At 40.1% G+C, this 24,708-nt stretch overlaps 1 protein-coding gene across 3 annotated transcripts in view; it reads right to left on the bottom strand.

Annotated features, from left to right (window-relative positions):
- Positions 1-24,708, bottom strand: part of Dennd5a (DENN domain containing 5A) — a 98,001-nt gene that overhangs the window by 26,470 nt on the left and 46,823 nt on the right. For all 3 annotated transcript variants that reach the window (XM_004851774.3, XM_021263775.2, XM_021263774.2), the window contains 7 exons: positions 21,950-22,607; positions 18,660-18,847; positions 11,023-11,340; positions 9,260-9,475; positions 7,318-7,552; positions 3,944-4,094; positions 3,005-3,098 (listed from right to left, as the gene is read on the bottom strand). In XM_004851774.3, coding sequence (XP_004851831.1) covers positions 3,005-3,098; positions 3,944-4,094; positions 7,318-7,552; positions 9,260-9,475; positions 11,023-11,340; positions 18,660-18,847; positions 21,950-22,607 — 1,860 coding nt within the window. The remainder of the gene's footprint in view (positions 1-3,004; positions 3,099-3,943; positions 4,095-7,317; positions 7,553-9,259; positions 9,476-11,022; positions 11,341-18,659; positions 18,848-21,949; positions 22,608-24,708) is intronic.

The raw sequence follows: 24,708 nt of genomic DNA, 5'->3' as shown, positions 1-24,708 counted from the left end.
ATCTATTCTTTCTAACCTTGCTAAATTAGAACCTGAGAAGATAAGACCACATACTCAAAACAACTGCATATCTGGCTCTTTTACAATATGCTGATTTTCTGTTGTTTATCTGATATCAATACAATTAACTGCACACTGACATCTCACTATCCTACATTCATGACCAACACTTTTACCCTGTACTTTTCCCTACCACACATTTATTCCAGCAGCACAACTCTGTCCATTCTATATTCTGACTCCTTAATCTGCTCCTACCACCAACTCTCAAGATTAGGGTTCAATTCCTAGCACTTGGACCACTGCTACCTGCCTAACTTGCCAGCTATTAATATACCTCCCTCCTCCAAAATATTCTGTTCTCAGCCTGCATTATACAAGACATACCATGCTTTCAATCTTGCCATTTCCTCTACTTGAATTACTCTTCTTTCTCTCTGAAGATTCTATCATCCTGCAAGAATTAACAAGTTCACAACAGGTCTGTGAACCACCAGTGGGTGGATGGGCCAGTCGTGCACACACGACCAGCAGCTCAAGCCAGCAGGAACAAATGAAACAAATGCTGGCCCCTCCTCCACATAGTTCTGTTTGTTGATTACCCAAGTAGAACTGATCTCTGCTTTCTCTCGCCAGTGATCCTGTAAGAGTTTGCCCCTCATATTGTCACGTCAGGATTCTCCCATTAAAATTATTTGTGTATCTGACTTTGTTCCCTTAATAAACTGGTATTCCCTGAGACAAGGCTACCTCCTTGTCATCTTTATATTTCAAAGTGCTGACCTCTGTGATTCTGACCAAGAAAGTGGGCTCAATAAACACTACTAAAAACAATAACAGAGAGATGAAATGGAAGACATGGGAAGTTTTAGAACACCAGTGCTGGGCGTGGTGGTACATGCCAGTAATCCCAGCACTCGGGAGGCTGAGGCAGGAGGATTGCCACAAGTTCAAAGCAAGCCTGAATTATAGAGTGAGACCTTGTATCAAAATAAAATAAAATAAATACAACATCAGTACCAATACCCTTTATGTCACTGTCACAAGTCTAGGCACAACTGGATCTTGTAATCAGTAGTTAAAAATTCATAACCAGGGCCGGGGATTTAGCTCAGGGATTTCGCCGCCTGCTGCGCAAGTGCAAGAACGATTTCGATCCCAGGTACCAAAAAAAAAAATCATAACCAGACAGGTGTGGTGGCACACACCTGTAATCCTGGGTACTTAGGAGGCTGAGGCAGGAGGATTACAAGTCCAAGCCCTTGCTAAATTGGGGAACTTAACAGGACTCTGTCTGTAAAATAAAACAAATATAAAAAGGGCTTGGGAGGGGTAAGGGAAAGGAAAAAATATGAGGTAAGAAATAAATGGAAACAAAGTCTTTGCAAATAGGGAGGGGTGGAGGGGCTGAAGGGAGGGCAGGGGAGTGGGGAAAAATTAAGAGCCAAGATACATCATGTAAAGGTACAAGATCCCAATGATGAAAGTAACTGTATTGTATACCTAAAATGTACCAATAAAAGATTCTTCCTTATTTAAAAAAAGGGGGGGAAGGGGGTAAGCTCAGTGAGAAGACCCTGGGTTCAATTTCTAGTACCATGCAAAAATAAAAATAAAATAATTCATAGCCATACCTTACAGTTTTAATTTATTCCTTTTAAAAATAGCAATGGAGGGCCGGGAATTTAGCTCAGTGGTTCTGGCACCTGCTTTGCAAGCACAAGGTCCCGAGTTCAATCCCTGGTATCAAAAAATTAAAAAAATAGCAATGGAGGGCAGGGGATTTAGCTCAGTGGTTTCAGCACCTGGCTCAAAAGGGCAAGGTCCCAAGTTTGATGCCCGGTACCAAAAAATAAAATAAAATAAAAAATTAATAAAAATAGCAATAGCAAAACATATTGTTTTCCTACTCAATGAGGTGACAGACACATAAAAATAGTGTGGTTTACTGGGGTTTCGCTGTGTAAAATGAAAATTATAGGGTTTTTTCTCCAAAAGAAAAGTTCCTAAAATGGGCTGTTCTTTTTTTTGGTACTGGGGATTGAACTCAGGACCTCACGATTGTCAAGCAGACACTATGCCACTGAGCCACATCCCCGGCCCCTGAAATAGGCTTCTAAAGGTAAAATCCTATTCTCACAACTACTCTGCATCTACATAAGGAACTATCTCCAACCTGCAGTTCAGAGCTAGAAACTTTACTACCACAGAAACAAGAGCAGAATAACTCAGTTGCAAGCAATGAGAATTCAGTAAATAAATTCAAGAATGATCAGTCCCAAAACACTTGATAATGTCCTTCCTTTCTCTTTTCTAAGGGAAAAAAACTTCAAGATTACCTGTTTTAAATTAAAATACAGAAAAAAGCCCCACCTTCTCAGATTCAGATATTCACAGCTTTAACCCAAGCTCACTCTTCCTCCTTTTCACTCTAACAAATTAACTCCTATCTTACCACACCACAAAAACAAAAGGCCAGCCAGTGTGGGGGTACACATCTGTAACCTCAGCATTCAGGACTCTGAGGCAGAATGATCAAACGCAAACTCAAGTCCTACATAGGCAACTTAGCGAGACCCAGTCTCAAAATAATAAGATAAAAAGGCTCAGGTGAAGGTCCTCAGTTCAATCCCCAGTACTGCAAAATCAGACAAATGAAACAACAACAAAACCTTACTAATTTCAAAAGAATTTCTCCCAAGTTTCAAAGTCTCATCTTCCGAGGTTTTTCATTCCACCTTCGAGGTAAGGCATATCTGCATGGGTGAGTGTGAAGAGGACCTCCATGGCCAATGGCTGCCTATCACTTGTTAAACATCCTACATTCTGAATTGTTATAACCCTAAAACCAGTATCACATATCAAGTACCAGACCTACTATTAACCCTTCTTTATGGGGAGAGGTCATTGCTAGGACACATGACGCAGACCAGAGACCAAGGAAAGAAGAGGTGTGTGTAACATGCTAATAGGGTCACTTCTTGTCATTCTTAAGGTTTCTTACCTCCCTCTGGTCATTATCTAAACGTAGGTGTTCTGTATGCTGCTTCTGTCGGTCTTTCCGCCTCCACTGGGCAGGGGCATTCCTTTTCGTCCACCTGAAAGAATCAAAACGCAATTAAGAACATCCTACTGCTGGGCAAGATGCTGTCTGCTTGTAACCCTAGCACTTTGGGAGGATCACAACTTCAGGCCCAGCCTGGGCAACTTAGGAGACCCTGTCTCAAAAGAAAAAATAAAAAAGCGGTGGGGCTATAGCTCAGTGCAAAGGCTCTAACTTCAACCCCCAGTACTAGGGAGACGGGGAGTAAGTTCAACAGGAGAAAACTTGAATGTCTAAGGAGGCCAATGCTGAACACAGGAAACCACTAAGTCACCAGTAACAGTTCAGATACACTGGAGAAGTACAGCTTAAAAAGCAGGGCCTTAACAGAAGAGACAGATCTCTCCAAGGAACACAGATATATCTGTCTTGAAACAACTATAAAACTTCACATGCAGATTTGAAACTACAGTCATTCAGCTCTCCTGGGGCTTTGATATACTCATCTCTAAAGGTAACTAAAGAAGATCAATCCAGCTAAATTACCTACTTTCAGTACAGGATCCAATTATTCCAGCCACTATTTACTTAACAAGGCCTGCTAGCTATTGTATGAGATCCAGGCACAGGATGATTTGAACCCGTACCCAGCCTGGCTTTTTGCAGGTCATAAGCATGTACAACTATCACAGTTTGCACAATGGAGACAGGAACTGACCAATACTCTGTCACCTATTTTCTCATTCAAACAAGTAAAAACCCTATATAATCTGGGTCTTCTCCATATTTACTTTAGAAAATTCTGAGGTTCTTTTGGGGATACCATCTCCAGCTCAGAAACTGAACGACCCTCATGAGTGTGCCTGAGACTGGGGGAGGTAATATCTGGGGTTGACTCACTTGTTGCTGGCTGGCCCAGTAGAAAGTACATCAGATTGGAGTTTAGGGAAAAAGCCTGGCTCATACTTCCCTTGTCCAATCTTCATGTCAAGTAAATGTGGGTGAATTGCAGTATGGTCAATTTTTGCCAGGCGTAGCTCAATTGCTTTCTCTGGATGAGAATTTAAAAAAAAAAAAAAGTCTAAGTCAAATGTTTTTTTACTTCAGGATAAGATGGAGCAAGAGTGACTGATTTTTACCCTCCTACCTGAAAAACCAGGAATAAAAATTAAAAGCAGGCAAAGTACATGAAAGAATGAATTTAAACACACTGAACATCACATAATGAAAGACAGTCCCTGAGAAACAAAAAATAGATGAAGTAATTACTATAATTGCCTCAGCTAACTGCCTTGAGAGAGTTTCCAGGCCTGGGACACACCGAGGGGAAATTTAGGCAGAATCCAGTAGACTCCCTCAGTTAAGAGACCAAAGTAAAAGATCAGAGAGAACAAGGTGGCTAGAATTAACAAGAAATGATAGCAGAAGCCAGGCATCGTGGTGCCCACCTGTAATCCCAGCACTTGGGAGGCTGAGGCAAGAGAATCATCATGAGTTCGAGGCCAGCCTGGACTGCATAGTGAGTTCAAGACCAGCCTAGACTATACGACAAGATCCTGTCTAAAAAGGGTAGGGGGGAACCCTGGGGATTTAGCTCAGTGGTTCCGCTGCCTGCTTTGCAAGCGTAAGGTCCAGAGTTCAATCCCTGATACAAAAAAAGAAAGAAAGAAAAAACATAAATGACAGAAGAGAGGAGAGAGAACCCAGGAAACCTACAGAGTCCTGCATGAGTACTCAGCAGGGTAACTGATCAGTTCATGCAAGTAAAGCAAAACTACTTAAGGCTGTAGAAAGAATCATCCAAAAGGTTTAGAAGGGACTGGGGATGTAGCTCAGCGGCACAGTGACTTCCTGGCAAACCTGAGTTCAATCCCTGGTACCAAAAGGTTTAGAAGGAACAGTACACAACTCTCATTCAGAGTTGGGGAGCTGCCAGGCTAGAAAACCTTGTCATTCCCAGGGCTTTGAGGACACAGAAGAGTCTTGGCTCAGTAATGGAGAATTAGCCATAAACAGGATTCTTGAGTACTGCCAAGCAAATTTTAAAAGGAAAGCCCCAAAGTCAAACTATTTCTAAGTAACTATGTCCCAGAACAAAGATCAAGAATATTCATGGGAATACTTTGTATTCAGGACTCAAAATGGTAAAATTCATTAATCAAAGATTATTAGGCATGCAAAGAAGCCAGATATTACACTTGATGAAAAAAATACATATAATATATATATAGGACTAAAAGGTATAATAGATTGTGTGAAATAGGAAGAAAAGGGACAAAGGGGAAGGGGAAGTAGAAGGGGTAGGGGAAAGGAAAGAAGGGAAGGGAATTAATATGAGAAAATGAAAAAATGGAAGCAAAATCTCTGTAAATAGGGATGGATGGGTTGAAGGGAGGGCAGGGGAAGGGGGAAAAAATAAGAACCAAGAGAGATTACGTAAAGGTGCAAATTTCCAATGATGAATGTGATTACATTGTATACCTAAAATGTACCAATAAAATAAAAATTTAAAAAATGGTAACCATCAAAAATAAATAAAATAATATATATGTATTAAATATATAAATGTATATAAAATCAAAATGGCCCAAACCTGACACAAATGTTAGAATTAGGGTTAACCGGGTGTGGTGGCACACTCCTATAGTTGTAACCCCAGCACGTGGGAGGCTGAGGCAGGAGGATCACTGGGAATTCAAGGCCAACCTGGACTACATTGTGACTTCAAGACCAGCCTAAATCACATAGACCCTGTCTCAAAAAACAAAACAAAAGAATTACACAGGGTTATTAACAGTTATTATGTTTATAAAATAATATTTATTTAAAAATAATCACAAAGTGACATGAGAAAACTTTTGAGGTTATAGATTTGCTCACTATGCCAAAACTTTAAATACATAGCATGCCAATTACACCTCAAAACTTTTACGGAGTTTAAGAAAAATAATAAGAGGGCTGGGGATTTAGCTCAGTGGTTCCACTGCCTGTCCCACAAGCGCAAAGACCTGAGTTTGATCCCCGGTAGCAAAAAAAAAAAAAAGAAGAAAGGCTGACCATTCTCCTGGTATTTTCTAGTTATACAAAAATATCTCAATCTTTGGGCCTTGCTATGTGTTCTAGGTCAAGCAATCTTCTCTTTGGGTCTTCCTCACTTCACCCTACCCTTATTCTAATTCAGTAAAACTTATTAAATGCCCAGTTTGAGGCCCTGTGGATACAGTGATGAATTAGGAATATCTTTATGTGTAAAATTATTAGGTGGGTAGAGTTAAGATATTAAGATCTTTTCTAACAGTAACTTTTTTGTTTTGAGACAGAGTCCCACCACGTAGTTCAGGCTGGTCTTGAAGAAATATGCAGCAAGATACACTCAGTCATTTGTGTAGTGTACAATTTTTAATATCCATATGTTCCAGCACAATACTATTTTAGGAGTAAGAAAATGAATAAATATAATCTCTGCCTTTAAGTTGTTCCCTAATGATGACAGCTCAAAAGAACAGGGATGATTGAGAGGAAGCAAGAATTAAGAAGATGGGAGCACACAGAAGAATCACCTGCTCAACCTGGGGCATCAGAGAAGGCTTCACAGAAGAGAAGATATATTGGCTAGGTTTTTGGGTTTTTTGACAAACATCAACTTCTTATTCTGTTTCATTCACCCCTTCTTTCTTGATTACAGAATTCCTATGTTATTCAGTGTAGCATTAGCCCCAGCTCACTGTTCACTTTCACAAACTCTCTTGGACTTTAAAGGTGGTCATATAATAGGATTCTGGCCTATGAGACAATGGAAATTGTTGGGAATCTCTGGAAAAATGTTCATTTTCTGATAAAGGGAAAAATACAGTTGGCATTAACTTTCCCCTCTTCTTGCCCTGAATGTGAATATAAAAAGCCTCTTATAACCAGGAAGCAACAGCATCAATATAAAAATCAACATGTTAAGGAGAGCTGAACAAAGAGAGAGAATCTCAGTTGTCTGGTTACACTGATGAGAGGCTGAGCAAATACCAGCAACTACCAGCTTGGCTTTCCACCCCTCCTCACATCTGTTTAAGCATACTGATGATTAGGTTCTTTGTTACACAGCACCCATTCCTAACACAATGTTAAAGGGTGAAAAGAAGATTGTCAGGCAACAGCAGCAGCAAGACAAGACAATGCAGGAATAGTAACATATGCAAAAGCAAAGCAAGAGTGTGTTTAGAGATAGGGACTTGTTAGTGACAGCCCAAGAGACTAAATGGTCCACTGAAAGGAGGCTTTACCTGCTTCATCTACAGTGGTACACTTCTGGTACATGGAGGTGCGGAGAGTAGGTGTCCGAACATTCAACAGTCTGATCTTGTCTACTCGGGAATCAAATACCCGGAGTACAGGGTCTTTATCATCATCATCATGGCACATAATTTTGTTATCAATGAAAGAAGCAAACATCTGGGTCTCCAGGAATCTTGAGAGGAAGGGCAGGTAGGGCTCAGGCTGATCTGACAGAAAAGATGCCTGGTAGGACCAAAAGAAAAACGTCACTGATAAGGAAGCACTGACCAGCACAGTAAACATGCTCAAAGGATGCAGTAAATTAACTCTTTTTTCTAGTGCCTTAAGTCTTCATGAAAAAAATCTATAAAATCCCTTCTTTTTATTTTTGTTTTTTGAGCCAGGGTCTCATTAAGTTGCCCAGGCTGGGTTTGAATTTGTCCTGCCTCAGCCTCCCAGAGTACTAAGATTATACTCCCACACCTAGCTTTTCTTGTTTTTTTATTCTTTTTGTTTTTTCTTTGTAATGCTGAAGATTGAACCCAGGGCTTTGCATATGTTACCCAAGTGCTGTACCACTGAGATATATCTCTAGCCCTGTGTCTCCCCCCGGCCCCAGTACTGGGGATTGAACTCAGGACCTTGCACTTGTGAGGCAGGCACAGTGCCACTGAGCTAAATCCCTGGCCCTCTAGCCTTTGTATTTTAAGACAGGATCTTAATAAGTTGCCCAAGCTAGCCTTCAACTTGTTATCCTCCTGCCTCAGCTTCCTGGGTACCTGGGATAGCAGGCATGCACTACTACCAGCAACCATATACATTCATATACTTAGCATACAGCAGACTGAGACAGAAGGATCACAAGCTCGAGGACAGCTTGGGATACAGAGCTAGTTCAAAGCCAGTCTAAGCTACACAATGAGACCCTAACTCAAAACAAACAAAAAATTCATATAAATTCAAGTATTAAAACTTTCACACTGGCATCCCAGCACTCAGGAGGCTGAAGCAGGAAGATTGCCACAAGTTCAAGGCCAGCATGGACCACATAGTGAGTTCAGGGCCAGCCTGAACTATAAAGCCAGACCTTGTCTTAAAAGAAAAAAGAAAAAAATTTTTCATAATTGATAATGTGAAATAGGAAGAAAAGGTCTAAAGGAGTAAGAGAAGTGGGAGGGGTAGGGGAAAGGAAAGAAGGGAAAAGAAAAAATGTGAGAAAAGGAAAAAGTGGAAACAAATTCTTTGTAAGTAGGGAAGGGAGGGCAGGGGAATGGGGAAAAAATAAGAACCAAGATACATCATGTACATCCCAATGATGAACGTAACTGTATTGTATACCTAAAAGGTACCAATAAACAATAATAAAAAAAAAACTTTCTCACTGTGTCAAGTTAGGAAATCTTCTTGGACAACTCATCAGTTCTGATGTTTGATCTACACATTACACTTTGCCTTGAAAGTTCTAGCTGGGTGCAGTGGCACACATCTATAATCCCAGGAGAACTGCAAGTTCAAGCCCAGCCTGGGCAACTTTGTGAGATCCTGTCTCGAAATTAAAAAAAAAAAATGTCGCCTGCCTTGCAAGGTCCTGAGTTTGATCCCGGGTACCCAAAAATAAACAAACAAACAAACAAATAAAAAAATTAAAAATGTGAAGGCTCTGGGATCAACACCCAATACCGGGGGAAAAAAGTCCTTTTGTCCCAGCATTTTAAGAGAAGGAAAGAAGGAGGCAGGAAAAGAAAGAGGGGTCCTTTAGCTGGAAGTAAATCACCTTACAGTAATAACCAGAACAATTGTTCTTAAGCAACAAGAACTTCTACTCTGCCTACATCAGAAGACCATGAAACTAGCTCTGGTAATAGGAAAGAAAAACTAATTTTCAGTTCTTCTTTAAGATATAACTGAAGTTCTCATTCTTCACCACCTCCCAAACAGGATTATACTCACTTTATCAAAATTTTGCATCTGCTCCCTATTGGTGAACCAGGATTCCTTATCCTGGCTTGGCTGAATTACAAACACTTCATAATCTGCAAACATCTGAGTAAAACGATTTGCAAAAACTTCCCGGATCTGAATGTTTAGCTGGTAAATCCTGAGTTCTTCTTCATCGCACTGAACTTTGAGATCCTTATTGCTACTGGGGTCTTCACGTACTTCCAACTACAAAAAAGAAACAATGGCTAAGAAAACAGATACTTTACCTTTTATCAAAAGAAATACACATACAGTATCTATAACCCCAGCACTCATAGGCTGAGGCAGGAGATTCTTGAGGCCAGTCTGGACTACATAGCAAGACCTGTCTCAAAACAAAGAAATTCAACTCATCTCAAAAAAAAGAAAAAAAGAGAAAGAAATGTGACTCATCTAATTTTTTTCCAGTAGTCTTTTATTACCAGCAAATGGTGAAAAGGTGAAAACAAAAGAGGAAAAAATTGGAAGAAAAATAAAAGAGCAAGAGGGCCAGGGATTTAGCTCAGTAGTGCCACTACCTGCTTCAAAAGCACAAGGTCCAAAAAAAAAAAAAAAAAAGAATATTGTAGGCAGAGAGAAATCAGCCACAAAGGAGAAAGTGCTAATTATCTCAAGGATCAAGGAGAAAGAGGGACTCTAGGAAGTTAGTAACTAAATAATACTACTGCCTCTCTATCTCTTTGATTTTGTGCCTCCCCCATATCACTTTCCTTATCTTTCTAAGAATTTTCCTTTAAAAAAAAACACCAAAATTTTAAATCTTCCTAAACCTTTCTCTGCCCTTAAATGGCTATGATTTTTTAAAAGTATCTTTTGTGTTGACTAAAGCAGAAAAATTAAATGTTTCACACTTCACTAAAAGAATTCCAACAAAATTGATACATTGACCAACTTGTTTCCATGTAATTCACAAAAGTAATTTAACAATGAGATGAGAATGGAGAGGGTAAAGAGATGGGCAAACAAGTATAAAGCTCAGTTTCAAAGTCAAAAAAAGGAAACCCATCCAAGTATGGTGTCGCATGCCTATGATCCCAGCACTCTGGGAGGCTGAGGCAGGAGAACCACAAGTTGGAGCCCAGTCTGAGCAACTTAGCTACTTGTCTCAAAATAAAAATAAATAAAGGGCTGGGGAGATAACTCCATGTAAAAACCCAGGGTTCAATCCCCAGCATGAACGAATGAATGAAAGATGGACAGAGGGAAGGTGGGAGGGAAGGAGAAAAGAGTAGAGGGAAGGGGAGGAAAGGGGAGGGTCAAGTATACAGTACATTCCATATAACAGCACAGGACTAGAACTCAAGAGGACCAGTTCTAGACTCACCTCAACTACTTTCTAGGCCACTGAATCTTAGGGAGAACACTGAGGTTCTCTGAGACATAAAACAGTTAATAGCTGTTCTATGGGTTGCTATGAAACTCACAGGAAAATGGATCTGGAAAAGGTCTGAACAAAAGGATCACCATCATCATCCTTCCAAGTCACTTTGTTCACACACAGAATGGCAGCAGGCTCTCCTTGACATGCATGTGAGAAGCTACCCACATTTAGATTGAAGCAGCATTTGCAAGTATAACATCTGCTAAAGCAGAATCAGAGCCTCCAATGCAGAGCATTCTTTCACAAATATGCTGAGTCCTGAACTTGGTACTTCCTCACCCGACACCTTATTTCACCAAGACAGCACTCTAGCACAGATCAAACTGTCACAGACTCAGATACAGCATCTTACCTTTTCCAAGCTCACCCCAGTCCTCTTGACCAAGGCTTGGAGCCGGGCAATAGTTTCATTCTCCTTGAGGAGTTCATAGGAATGCAAAGGAGAGCTGGCAATGTTCCCATTCCTCTTGTCAGAGACGAGCTCAGAAACCCGGAGCCTCTTCAGCTTGGAGGCACTCTCACTGCAGTGAAGGTTTCCTTCAGGGGGAATGCCAAATGCCATGAGAATCTCAGAGACTTCCTGGACAAATTCCAATTTGTTGGGAAACTGAGGCAGATCCTCTGGCAGTTCAATGAAGTGGTTGTCAACATCCACAAAGCAGAGGTTAGCCTGGAAATCAAAACAGGATGAAGAGCACAAACAACTGAGCATCAAGGAAGAAGTCTTAGAAAGGATACTGAACATGAGAGGTAAGAAAAAACATCTGAAATGGGCATATGTGAGAAATGTGAGGCTCAAAGTGAGACAGAGCTGGGGATGTAACTCAGTAGTGCCATGCCTGCCTGGCAAGCGCAAAGTCCTGACTTCTATCCCTCCTACAGAAAAAGGCGGGGGGGGGGGGGGGGGGCGGTTGAGATAGATCTGTGTTCCAATCCTCCCTTGCCACTTTCTAAAAGAGGAAAAAACACGCTAGAGAGTGGTTTGAGTATCATGATATCATAGATGTTAAGCACCTAACACAAGTCTTACATATAGTAAATGCTTATTAAGTGTTGGAAACATCCACGAATACCACAGTCAGTGGAAGGACATGAGGAATAAGTTAGAAAATACAGGTTCCAGTCCTGACTCTGAAACTATTTTCCTATTTGGTTCTGAACATACTAAGTATATTATCCCTGAGCCTCAGTGCTGATTTGTAAGATCTGGTGGCTGATCTTGATGATTCCAACACTTCCTTCTGGCTTTAAGATTGCTTCCTAGAGGATGCAGGGAAAGCACTCTCATACCATGTTGATGGGTTGGGTATCTGAATTAACAAAGAAGGACTTGGCTACTTCTAACTATGCATTAATTAATTTCAAATACATAAAAACGTTCAATTTCAACTGAACCAAGGAAAGCACACAAAACACGTTTCACTTAAATTTTCATCCTATTAGATTGACAAAGATTTAAAAAATGTATAATGCCTAATGCTGACAAAGTTATTAGAAAACAAACATCTCATACATTATTGGGGTTTTTTATTTTATTTTATTTTTTTAGTGCATGTTTGTAGTTCATGCCGTTTACAATCACCTTGGGGAGTTGTTACATGTACATATCACAGCTTTTTTCTTTTTTTTTTTTAATCTTCTTCCTCTTCCCTCCCCCTCCATCCCTTCAATTCCCCTATCCCATTTTTCATTCTTATTGATATTATTAATCTTAGCTCATGTTACGGCATATGTTTACATTAATTGAGGTTACGAGGTTCCTGTACATGGCACACCTTTATTCTACTTTTTCCCCTTCTTACCCTCCTCACCCCTCATGGTTTTTCCCTTGGATCTCTTCCCTATGGCAAGAGATCCCATACATTGTGGGTTTTTTGGGCTTTTTGTTTTGTTTTGTTTTTGGTACCAGGGATCAAACTCGGGACCTTGCACTTGCAAGGCAGGCAGAGGAAACACTGAGCTAAATCCCTAGCCCTTTTTTTTTTGGTATGGGGATCCAACTCAGGACCTTTCACTTGGGAGGCAGGCAGCAGCCACCACTGAGCTAAATCCCCAGCCCTCATACATTGTTATTAGGAATGTAAACTGATGATTTTCAGGGGATAATCCTAAAGACTGTTTTCTTCGAGCCCAACCCCAAAACTGGAATATTACCACTACTTTTATCTACAATCCTGTTCCCACTCCCAGTAAAATCACTACCCTGAATGCTATACTTTTTTTTTTAAACTTTTTTTTTTTTCAGAGCTGGGGATCAAATCCAGGGCTTCATGTATGCTATCTAAGTCTTCTACCATAGTGCTACACCCTACTTCACCTTTTTTTTTTTTTTTTGTACCGGGGATCGAACTCAGGACCTTGGGCTTGCAAGGCAGGCGGTGGCACCACTGAGCTAAATCCCTGGCCCTTCCACCTTTTGTTTTTAATTTATAGTGTGTGTATATATATATGTATGTATGTATATATATATATATATATGTATATATGAGTGTGTGTGTGTATATATATATATATGCTTTTAAAGTTTTGCATGTTTTAAAATTTTCTATGAGGTTATTTTGGAAATATCCTAGAAATGGAACCACTGTTACATGGTATATAAAATGTTCACTTTATAAGATAATTTCTAGCCGTGTTCCATTGTAGTAGCAATAATTTGTTTTTACCAGCACTCCGATATGATCCTACTGATCTAAATCCCTCCCATGGAACCCAGGGACTTTCAAAACTTGCTATCACCTCACTTCTGAAATTTTGCCAACGAAATGAACATAAGATGGTATTGGATGTTGCATCTGATTTACACTTACCTGTTAGTGAAAATTTTAAATGTGCATTTTGAGGGGCAATGCCTGTTTCTATCTTATGCTATTTTCCTACTGAGGCACTTATTACCTTCTTACTGACTTGTAGGAGTTCTTTACATTTCTACTTTCTTGATGCTAACTCTTTGTAGATTATATGTTATAAATATTTTCTCATTTTTACCTTTAAGATATTTTTCCCAGGGCCGGGGATTTAGCTCAGTGGTTCCGGCGCCTGCCTCGAAAGTGCAAGATCCCACGTTCGATCCCCAGTACCTCCCCCCACCCCCAAAAAAGGTAAGTTTTCCCAATTTAGAAATCAAATTTATCAGTCTTTTTATTTTATGGATAGTGTTTTCTGTATATTATTTTTTAAATCTTTATGCAGATGTCAGAAAGGTATTAATATTTTCTTCTACAAGATTTCAACTTGTGCTTTTGACATTTTATTTTTAATTTGTCTAAAACTGATTTTGTTATAGCATGAAGTTCAAATTCTTTTTTTACTTTTTCCCCTATGGATAAGCAATTTTTCTAGCTCCATTATTAAGTAGCCCTTCCTCTAGCACGGTTCCTCTACTGTATATCAAAATGCTCTTCCATTGATCAATCTGTTTATCCCCAGGCCAATTAAGTCTTACATTCTGAAAGAGGAGGTGGGAAGGTAACATGTTAATCCCAGTTTTCTACAGCTACTCCATAAACTTTTGATCTATTAAAACCGCATGTTTCAATGGGTCTTGGATGTAAACACTTGCTGAGACCATAAATTACTATCTATCAACCAACAACTAAAAAGGAAAGCTTTCTCATCTCAAAAAGTCAAAGACTAAAAGAACTGCTTTAAATTTCACTTTCTAGAGTTCCTCTAGTAGATAACAACCCTGAGCCCTGCCTGGTAAAAGGACCAAATGTTTACTACCTAAAAACAGACTCCTTTCTGCTTATCCCTTTAGTTTTAAAATCATAAATGCTGTCAAACCAAGCCATCAAGAAAAGATACTGAAAATATAATTAACTCATTCAACTAGTTATGAAATCACTTGCCTTATGGGCTCTGTTCATACAGCTAACAGAACAAGGCATTGTGACTCACCAGAGATACACAATATAGTAATTTATGCCCTTAGTTCTCCTCTCTTTAAAGCCAGTTTTTCTAATAGGAAACAAAGAGGCAGCCAAAAACAAAATCCAGTCAACAAGGCATGGTTGGCTTTTCTCCCATTGCTCTGAGCCAAATGTAGTGTCTGTAAAGGATTTTATAAACCCCATATTCTGTGCCCATATTGGTAAGAGGAGACTGAGGACAGAAAGCAGCTCAGACAGATTTCAGAGATGGGATTTATTAAGGTAAAATAGGAGACAATGTGAAAAAGGCCATTCAGTTTCTAGATGCATACAGTAACCTCATACTGTTTCCTCCAGCATACAGAGGGACCTGGCAAACAGACACAACCTACCAACCACCTCTTTCCTTAGCTGAGAAAGAACTTCCCAGAGTTCATCTACTAGACAACAACTTCGAGCACTGTCTAAAGGGCCAATAAACGTTTACCACCTAAAAACACGCAACTTTTGCTTATTCCTTTTTCAGCTCCTAATAACAGCTTTGGGGAGCAGTAACACATGGAACAGATACTGGATTCCAAGGGATCAGTTTCCCTGTTGACCTCCTGCCTTTCTGGGAGGGGTCATGGGAAGACTTAGCTACCCTGGGGTAGTGATCACACGGATCCCCAAATCCCAAAGTGTCCCAAATCTCTTCCTGCAGGGGGTCCCAATGCCCTTTCCCAACCCTGAGTTCCTAACAACATATCACAACCAACTCCACCCCCCACTCCTCCACCCCTCCCACCTGTCTATCCTCATGTTATTCACTGCAAGGGTGCTCAACACACACATTACTAGAGGAAAATTATCAAAAGAATCTGAAAGGAGAAAGGATCAGAGGGAGGGTTGGTCCAAAACAGAAAAGTGACACCCTCCCCTTTAATATCTCTGCTTACTTCCCTGGATGTGGATGAAATGCCTTCTTCCTGGATTCAGACAATGAAGCCCCAAAGAGAAGCACAAGACAAAGGATGCCTCACAAAGGCAGCTCAACACTTTCACTTGCTCACGGCCATCTGAGCTCATGTGTTGGTATAAAAAAGGACAAAGGCCTTTTCACAGATTTCTGTTGTCCAAAGATGGGCAGCAACTGATGAATTCTGATTCAGAGGACTAAGAAATGTATACTTTCTCTCCTTCTGGAGAAAGTCCCTTTTATAAACCAAGCTTGCCTCACCTCACTACCCTCATGATGCCCCCTTGTACCACCCTGTAGAGACACGGTGAATGTCTCTAGTTCTGCCTCAAAACTTCCTTCTAACAGAGTTTAAAGATGTCCACCAAAATGCTGAAACTGGTAATCTCTGGGTAATAAAATATGAGGTAATTTTTATTGTTAGATTTTACTATAAACATCTATCATTTCTGAAATAGCCAAAATTGTGTTTCAAAAATATTGTCTCTCGGGCCAGGCAATTAGCTCAATGGTTCCACTGCCTGCTTCTCAAGCACAAGGTCCCAAGTTCGATCCCCAGTACCAAAAAATATATATATATTGTCTCTCTCCACTCATTATATAGTGTGTACCTTCACGCTGTTTCATTCCTTTAGAAAGCCAGTTTTTCCACGGGGTCTATACAAATTCAGATATTCCAGAGGTTATATGCTAAAAACCAAGGTAGAAAGTATCCAGCTGTGTAACTGCCCTCACAAGTGTGTGACCTTGGGCCAGGGATGTAGCTCAGCGGCACAGTGCCTGGCTGGCAAGTTTGAGGTCCTGAGTTCGATCCCTGGTACCCCTCACCCCCCCAAAAAAGGAAGGAGTATATGACCTTCAGAGAAAAAGTCTGGGTAAAGTGGGACTCCAAGACTCTAGAACTGCTTATGAGAACTTATGAGAACTGCTTATGAACTGTTATGAACCACTCCTCCCAAGCTGACTACAGGGAGAGGCCAGAAGCTCAGGTACAAAGGCTGCAGCAGTGATGGGGATGCACCAAAAACAGAGATTCTAATATCTCAGAATGGAGAGAGCTTGGGATTTCAACCCATAGTTTCTCAAACCGTCCCATTAGGAGAACTGCTCATCTCCCAACAGATTTCCACACATCCAAATACATAAGCACACAGAGAATGATGCCGAAAGATCCTATAGGGAACAGAACTTGTCCCAAGTATATATAACAAGCTGATACCAAAGATGAAAACAAAACTGAAAAATCCGGCTTCTTGCTTAATGATCTATTTATCAGATTATGCCTTCAGCATGCCTCTTTGGACTTCTGTCTTTGATCATTTCTTGTTATTCTTATTTTGACTTACAAAATCATAACTAGAAGTATGTATCAATATTAAATATACATTTGCTTAAAGCCAAAAGCTCCTTTTCTACAGTCTTTGCTATCTACTCTTCATGTATATTTATGTATATAGCAGTCAAGTACTTAAAAAAAAATCCAATAACTCAACAGTTTGCACCATCATTTAGATCTTTTTTTCCTTTAAATAATCTTCTCCTATCCCAGAAGAACAGAAAACTCTGCAGAGTCAGAGGAGAAAAAGGAGTGGAAACGGAAGAAGGTTACAGAAAGACATTTTGATTCTAAAACCAAAGGAAGGTGGGGGACAAAAAGAGGCATTTGACTATAAGTATCACGGATATGGTCTAATTATCAGGGACATTCATCAGGGATGCTGCCCAGACAAGTCCAGTGACATAACTGTTTCCCAGATCCAATTCCATAAGAATGCTCTCTTCTACAGAGGTCTCTCTACTTACACTCCCTGGTTACATACAAAAATATGTCCCCCAGGGCCAGGGATTTAGCTCAGTGGTTTCGCCGCCTGCTGCGCAAGCACAAGAACCCAAGTTTGATCCTTGGTACCAAAAAAAAAAAAAATGTCCCCTAAAAAGTTTTCAGAGCAGGTTAAAGGTGTAAATCAGTGGGAGAGCACTTGTATAGCATAGGCAAGGCCCTTAGCTAAATCTCCAGCACTGAGGTTGGGGGGAATGGTGGAGGGAGGAAACAAGTCATGCTAAGACAGTGCTCCAAAGACTTCTTCCCAGCCCTTTCTAATAAATAATTAAGAAAAAAAAATAACTAAGAAATTTAGAAAAGTATTTCCCTCCATGTCAGGTTAGTTTCTTATCAGCTACAAAATAATATAAAAAGGTAAACCAGTTCTATTGGTAAGTCTAAGAAAATGAAAAATAAAAAAATCTTTTTTTTTCCTTTTTATGGTGCTGGGGGATAGCCTAGACCTTGTCCATATTAGAAAAGTGCCTTACCACTGAGTCACACTCTCAGTGCCAAAAGTATCTTATTTCTAACCATGTTTTCAATCTATTTCAGTATGAAGTAGGCAATAAATAAATATTTTTGTCAGTTCTTTTGTTATCTGAAACAAGAGAAAGAGCAGGCCACAACAAGAGAGAAGAATTTCCTCAAGGCCTTCTTTATCTTGGACTAGGAAAGTTTTCAAAACTGGAGCTGGGCAGGCGGGCATGGTGGCACACACCTATAATCCCAGCACTAGAAGCTGAGGCAAGAGGATCACCATGAGTTCGGAGTTTGAGGCCAGCCTGGGCTAATGAGACCCTGACTCAAAAAACAAAAAAACAAAAACAAACTGGCTCAAGACCACAAGAATCACTCTAATCAGGTCAAGTTTTACAGATCAACTGCGACCTAGAAAAGAAAACCACTAATATGTCTGACTACTAAGGTAGTTATTAAATTATATTATGCAGGATTTACAATAACAGGAGATAAAAGGTATTAGAAGTAAAATACAAGTTAATACATGGTAACAAAGTTGAAAACAGATTCATTATGCTATAACTTTTGGGTAAAAGTTTTAAATGAAATATTTTTCTAATAAATCTATTCAAAAGAATGTAAAATATGTTTGGAAAATGTGTATGAAAAGGAATCTCATAAAAAAAGATTATAATGTATACAGCTGATGAAGATGGTGTCTCTAGAATGATATAAATTGAACTAAATGCTGACTGTTTTCTCATGTACCCAAAAATATAAAAATAAACTAGGTGACACCATTCTGAGCTCATTCCTAAGCTCCTGCCTCCCCAGTCCTGGATTAAGGTCAGAGATACCAACCCTCGGGCTCTCACCTCTTGAGGCAGCTCCAGCTTTGACCGGTCATCCAGTCCATTGGAGTGCAAGCCCATCAGGTAGGGAACAGGCGCATCTAAGAAGTGCAGGAGAGAAGCCGGGAGAATAGGGACATAGACATGCTGCCACTGGAAAGGAAACATGAGAGCTGTAATCGTCTCCGCCACAGTCATCAGTCTCTGGTAATCTAGGTTAAAAAAAAAAAAAACACATATACAAACCAAGTCAAAAATGAGACACTTACTTCTTAAATACTAAGTTAAAGTTTTCAATGCAATTTCACATTTCAAAAGAATCAGAATAAATCTGAGCAGAGATATGCTCAGTGAACTCCTCTGTAGGTATCAAAGAGACAACTCAAAGAGTGTGGTGGACCACACACACAGGTTCAACTAGTAGTAAAATTTAATTCAGAAGTACAATAGAAATAATAAATAGTACCCTGCTTCAGATACTACCTCAGAATATGCTAAGCAGATTTTCTTAAGTAGAAAGCGGTAAGGGGGAGCAGAACAATAGGAAAAGGAAGAGTGCGTCTTGCCTCAGTGGGGAAGCTATTCAGACACTTCTGCACAGCCATAGAGCTTTGAGGGCTACCTACCACCTTGCTTCTGGCTAATCAAAGAGCATGACCTGTAAGTAACTTTTTACTTGTGTGATAAAGATACATACTTGGTCTTCAACCTCAGTTCCTGCCACACAGCTCCTAAAAACCCTGGAATCTTTTGTATGCTAATGAATGACTGGTACATGGTGTCCCTTGATAGTTTCAGGACAGGTGCTGGTCACCAGATTAGAGGGTTGGGACTTTCAGCCCCAAAGAGAACCCTGGAAAAGGGGAGGGGTCAGAGACTGAGTTAATCACCAGTGAGCAAAGATTTCACCAGCAGGCCTATGTGGTACTGAAACCTCCATAAAAAATCCTTAAGTGACAGGGTTCAAAGAGCTTCTGGGCCAGTGAACACAATGAGGGTTTTGGTTTTTCTTTGCTTTGCTGTGTTTTGCTTTTGAACACTTTTTTTTTTTGGTACCGGGGATCGAACTCCGGTCCTTGCACTTGCGAAGCAGGCAGCGAAACCACTCAGCTAAATACCTGGCACTAAAAAAATTTTTTTTTTTTGGTACCAGGGATCAAACTTGGGTCCTTGCACTTGTGCAGCAGGTAGCAAAACCACTGAGCTAAATCCCTGGCTCTTGTTTTGCTTTTGACACAGGGTCTTGGTCTATAGTCCAGGCTGGCCTTGAGCTCACTATGTAACCCAGGCTGGTCTCAAACTCAGGGCAATCCTCCTGCCTCAGCCTCAGCCTCCTGAGTGCTGGGATTACAGGCATGCACCACCAGGCCCAGCTACAATGAGGTCTTTTAAACCAGAAGTTGCAAAGTGAAGCTTCAGGAATCACATTCACCCAATAGATGTTTTTTGTTTGGCCTACAATGTTTAGCAAGAACACTGCCACCAACATTTTAAAATCTCAGACTTCATGTAAAAAAGTCTAGGTCCTCACAAAAAATAAATAAACAAACAAACAAACTGGAAACTGAGTAACGTTAGGCCAGCATCCCTATTAAGAATTAACTGGAATTAAATAGTAGCTGTCCACTGTAGACAGGGTATATACTCTTCAATCCAACGCAGTCTTCATTATTTCATTTTCAAACTAGATCAAAATCCCAATCATTTCATACCACTTCCTGGCCTGTATCACCTCTCACCTGGATTATCACAATGGGCTCCTAACTAGATTATTTCCTTTCCTCCATTCCTCCTTGGGGATACAGTCTTAAGACAGTGGCTACAGTGTCCTGTTACAAGTGTCAGTTCTTGACTTAAACATTTACTGAATAACTGTTCTATGCTTAGAATACATCAGTAAGCAAAAGGCAAAAGCCTTGGCACCGTGCAGGTTAAATGTCACTCTTTTGCCCATGGACCAAATCTGGGGTAATGTGACCATCAAAATAAATATTACAGTAATGAATTATAACCTACTAAACAATATAGAAATCTATGATTCCAGAGAATGTTAAATAAACAAGGGAGAATGAAATGCTCTTCCTTATGCCCATTTGTTAATACAGAGTTACAAAAACCATTTTTTAACCATCATCAAAATTACTGGGTTTTTTATCGAGATAGGATGTCTCTATTCAGTTTAGGCTGGGCTTGAACTCCAAGCAATCCTCCTGTGTGCTGGGATTACAGGCACACAGCATCACACTTGGCCTCTCATTGTTCTTGAACACACAAAACACATTCTTGTCTTAGACACCTTATATCTCCTGTGCCCTTCAAATGGAATACTTTTCTTACAGATCAATAAGTCACTCAGAGGCCTAATCTTATCACCCTATTAAAAACTGAAAGTTTTGCCAGGTGTGGTGGCACATGTCTAAAATCCCAGCACTCCAGAGGCTGAGGCAGGAGGATTGCCATGAGTTCAAGGCCAGCCTAGGCTCTGTAGTGGGTTCAAGGCCAGCCTGAACTACATAGAGACCCTGTCTCAAAAAAAGACAAACAAAAAACTGCAAGTTTTTTCCCCAAAATATTATCCTTTTTTTTTACTTTCTTCATAGACCTTATTAACTACCTTCCCTACTGTACATTGTATTTACTTAATCATTCTTCTTTTCCCAATAGTATAGAAGTTTTAGTAAAGAAAGAATTTCTCTGTGTTTTGTCAACTGTTGTATTTCCTGCCCTTGAAACAATGCCTGGCTCATAGAATCCTCTCAATAATGTGCACTAAATGAATGAATTTTATGTTACTTGTCTGGCTCATCTAGTACGCATTGTTTCCTCCTGATCTACTTACTATTTTGTCCAAAACTGCTGCTCATATTCAACTTCTTATTCAGTTGAACAACACCAAAAAGAAGTAACTCTCAAACATAGTTTCTCGGATATAAAAAGATCAACCTTTATGAATCTTTGATTTTACTGTCAGATTGAGGAAGAAGCAGAAATAACTGAATAACAGAACTGAAATGTTGGAACATTACTTCTGGTGACCATCACTTCGGCCCCTCTTTACAACTTCATTCAGAAGGAATGTGAGGAGGCAAGGTTCCCCTCCCAAACTGGAGTGCCTAGCAGAAGGCCATAATAAGAGCCAATCAGAAATGTTAGGCTGCTCATGTTCCAACTTGCCAAGCCCTCCTATCTGCAAAAGTTCTGGATTTTGCTCAAATTATAATAGCCTTTGACCTTCACAGTCAGCCCCACTGTATGTGAATATGGAAAGCAGGGAACCCCTATCAGGCAGAGAGCTCTAGTAAGGATCAACTTACGCTGTGAGTAGAGCAGGATTTGAAACTCCAGAAGGGCACAGGTGAAAAGCTGAAACACATTCTCCACACCAAGTAGTTCAAAGACCTCTCTGACAGGAAAGTCAAATAGGGGAAGCTCATTGGTACTTGGTCTCTGGCAGATTATCGGCCCATAGACCCCAGAAAACTTCAAGGACCGACCAGGAGGTGGAAGTGGCACCTCATAAAGTACGTTGTATATGTAGCTCTCAAGGGGTAGAGGCGGGGGCTGAGGTGAAGTGACAGCCTGGTGGAGCTGCTCCAGCACACTCCGACAAGCCTTCATGAAGGACATGGGTGTGATGAGGCAGATGCACTTAGAGACGTAGAGAGTGTCCCGGCTGATGTCATATGAGTTGAAGCGCTGCAGCTTGGTCCCAGGAGTGCCTTCACCATCTTCCATGCCACTCTGGTCCTGGCCATCAGTAAGGGCGGCATGAAGGACATCATATTCAGCATTGTGCATGTGATAGAGGGTCTGCATTGCACTGCAGATCTGCTTGCTAGTCACCTCTTCATAAAATGTGAGGGCAAACCCAAATGTCCGAGAGCCATCCTCCCTTGTGATAATAAAGGCATGGAACTGGGGCTCCCTAGGATCAGCCTGGGTCTTGAATGCCAGCCCTTTGGGCATGCATAGCTGCAAAAAACAAGGAAACAAGTAGTGAGAACATTCACTACTGATCCTCTCCAGAACGTATTTTCTATTTACCTACCAATCTACCTAACACCTGCTGTGTTGGATACACTATACATCTATCTGCTCTAAACCTCTCCCATTCTGCTGTATGACACACAGGTAAATAAAATTTAAAAACAGTCTTTAGGACTATATGGAAGTAAATACAAAGTACTAGAAAAAACTGAACAGATAACTCAGCCTAGGAACAAGAGAAAAAGCTTCAGAAATGAGGTTATACTAGAATTCATCAGGTAGACAAGGGAAGTAAGAGCATTTCAGAAACAGGAAGAAAGTACAAAGATATAGAAGTAAAAGCTTGGAGAATTTAGGAAATGATACGACCATTAGGCATGACAACATGATAGAGTAAGATACATATTAAATGATGCTTGAAATACATCTGAAAATCAGAGAGATGCAACTTTATACCTAAAAATAAAATGTTTGTATATAGTTTCTTTGTTGTTTTTAGTCTTGTTCTTGTTGCTTTGTTTTGGTTTGGTTTTTTGAGACAGGGTCTTGCTATGCAGTTCAGGCTGCCCTTGAACTTGTGGTGATCCTCCTGCCTCTGCCTCCCGAGTGCTGAGATTACAGGGGAGCATCACCACACCTGGCTGTATATAGTTTAAGACTCTACTAAGCCAGAGATTTAGCTCAGTGGTGCTCTGCCTCCCTGGCAAGTGCAAGGTCCTGAGTTTGATCTCAGATACCAGAAAAAAAAACACTCACAAAATTCTGTCATCAATTAAAACCTTTTCTTTTCTTTTTTTTTTTTTTGGTACTGGGGTTCGAATCAGGTCCTTGTGCTTGCAAGGCAGGCGGCAGAACCACTGAGCTAAATCCCCGGCCCAAAACCTTTTCTTTTCACATCAAAAAAGGTACTTATTTCATATAAACCAAGGAGATGGCATAATCAGGATAAAGATGTATTTTTTACTTTAACTCAGATGAATTATACAAAGAAACTGGACAATTAATCAAACTGACTTGAATCAATCAATCCCCATTTTCCAGTTTTACATGAACCTAGCTGTACAAATGAAATACCAACAGTCTGGATTAACAAATACAAGGACCTGCATTATATTACATTCACTAGCCCCTGAGCTCAATTTCCCAAAGCCTATGCATTCCTAGCATTTAACATATAAAAATGAAACAAGCAATGGTCAAAAAACTTGAAGTTTGGCTGGGCTTGGTGGCACACATCCATAATCCCAGAATTTGGGAGGCTAACTTGGCAGAAGGATTACCACGAGTTCAAGGGCAGCCTGGGCTACGTAGTAAGTTCAAGGACAGCCTAAACCATACAGCAAGACCCTGTCTCAAAATTCCAAATAAATAAATAACACCTTGAAGTTCTCAAAGACTGTTTCTTCATATCTGTAAGATAATATAATTTGCTCTACCCACTTTAGAGGGTTACCATATATCTCAACAAATTGAAAAACTACGGAATCCTATTGAAAATGTAATAGACACAGTACAAAGATATGGCTAAAAACAGGGTCTGGGAGCCGGGGATTTAGCTCAGTGGTTCTGCTGCCTGCCTCGCAAGCACAAGGTCCTGAGTTTGATTCCTGATAGCAAAAAAAACCCCAAAAAACAAAAAAACAGGGTTTGGGAACTGCAAAGACTACCATGTTCAAACTCCAGCTTGACTTTTTTTTGAGACAAGGTCTTGCTATGTTGTCTAGGCTGGCCTTGAACTTGTTATCTCCTGCCTCAGCCTCCCAAGTACTGGGATTACAGGTGTGCACACCTGACTGGGCTGATTTATTTATTAGCCATATGACCTTAACACATTACTTAATCTCTCTAGATTTTAGTTTCCTTATCTATAAATTATGTACACATGTATGTTTGTGTATTTGTTTATTTAATATTACCTAAAGAGTACTGTAAGGACTAGATGAATTAATCCATGTAAAATGCTTCTTAGTACCTTAAATATTCAATAAAGGTTAGCTTATTCAGAGTAACATTCTTCTACATGAGATTTAAAATGATGTTATATCTAAAATTATGATGAAAATACAGTTCCATTTCGCCACATTAC

Source organism: Heterocephalus glaber, unplaced genomic scaffold (assembly GCF_053883595.1).
Source record: "Heterocephalus glaber isolate CG9 unplaced genomic scaffold, H.glaber_assembly_v1.0 deba00001428, whole genome shotgun sequence".
Lineage (NCBI taxonomy): Eukaryota > Metazoa > Chordata > Mammalia > Rodentia > Bathyergidae > Heterocephalus > Heterocephalus glaber.
The sequence above is the reverse complement of the archived record's forward strand: the minus strand, read 5'-3'. Positions and strand labels throughout refer to the sequence as shown.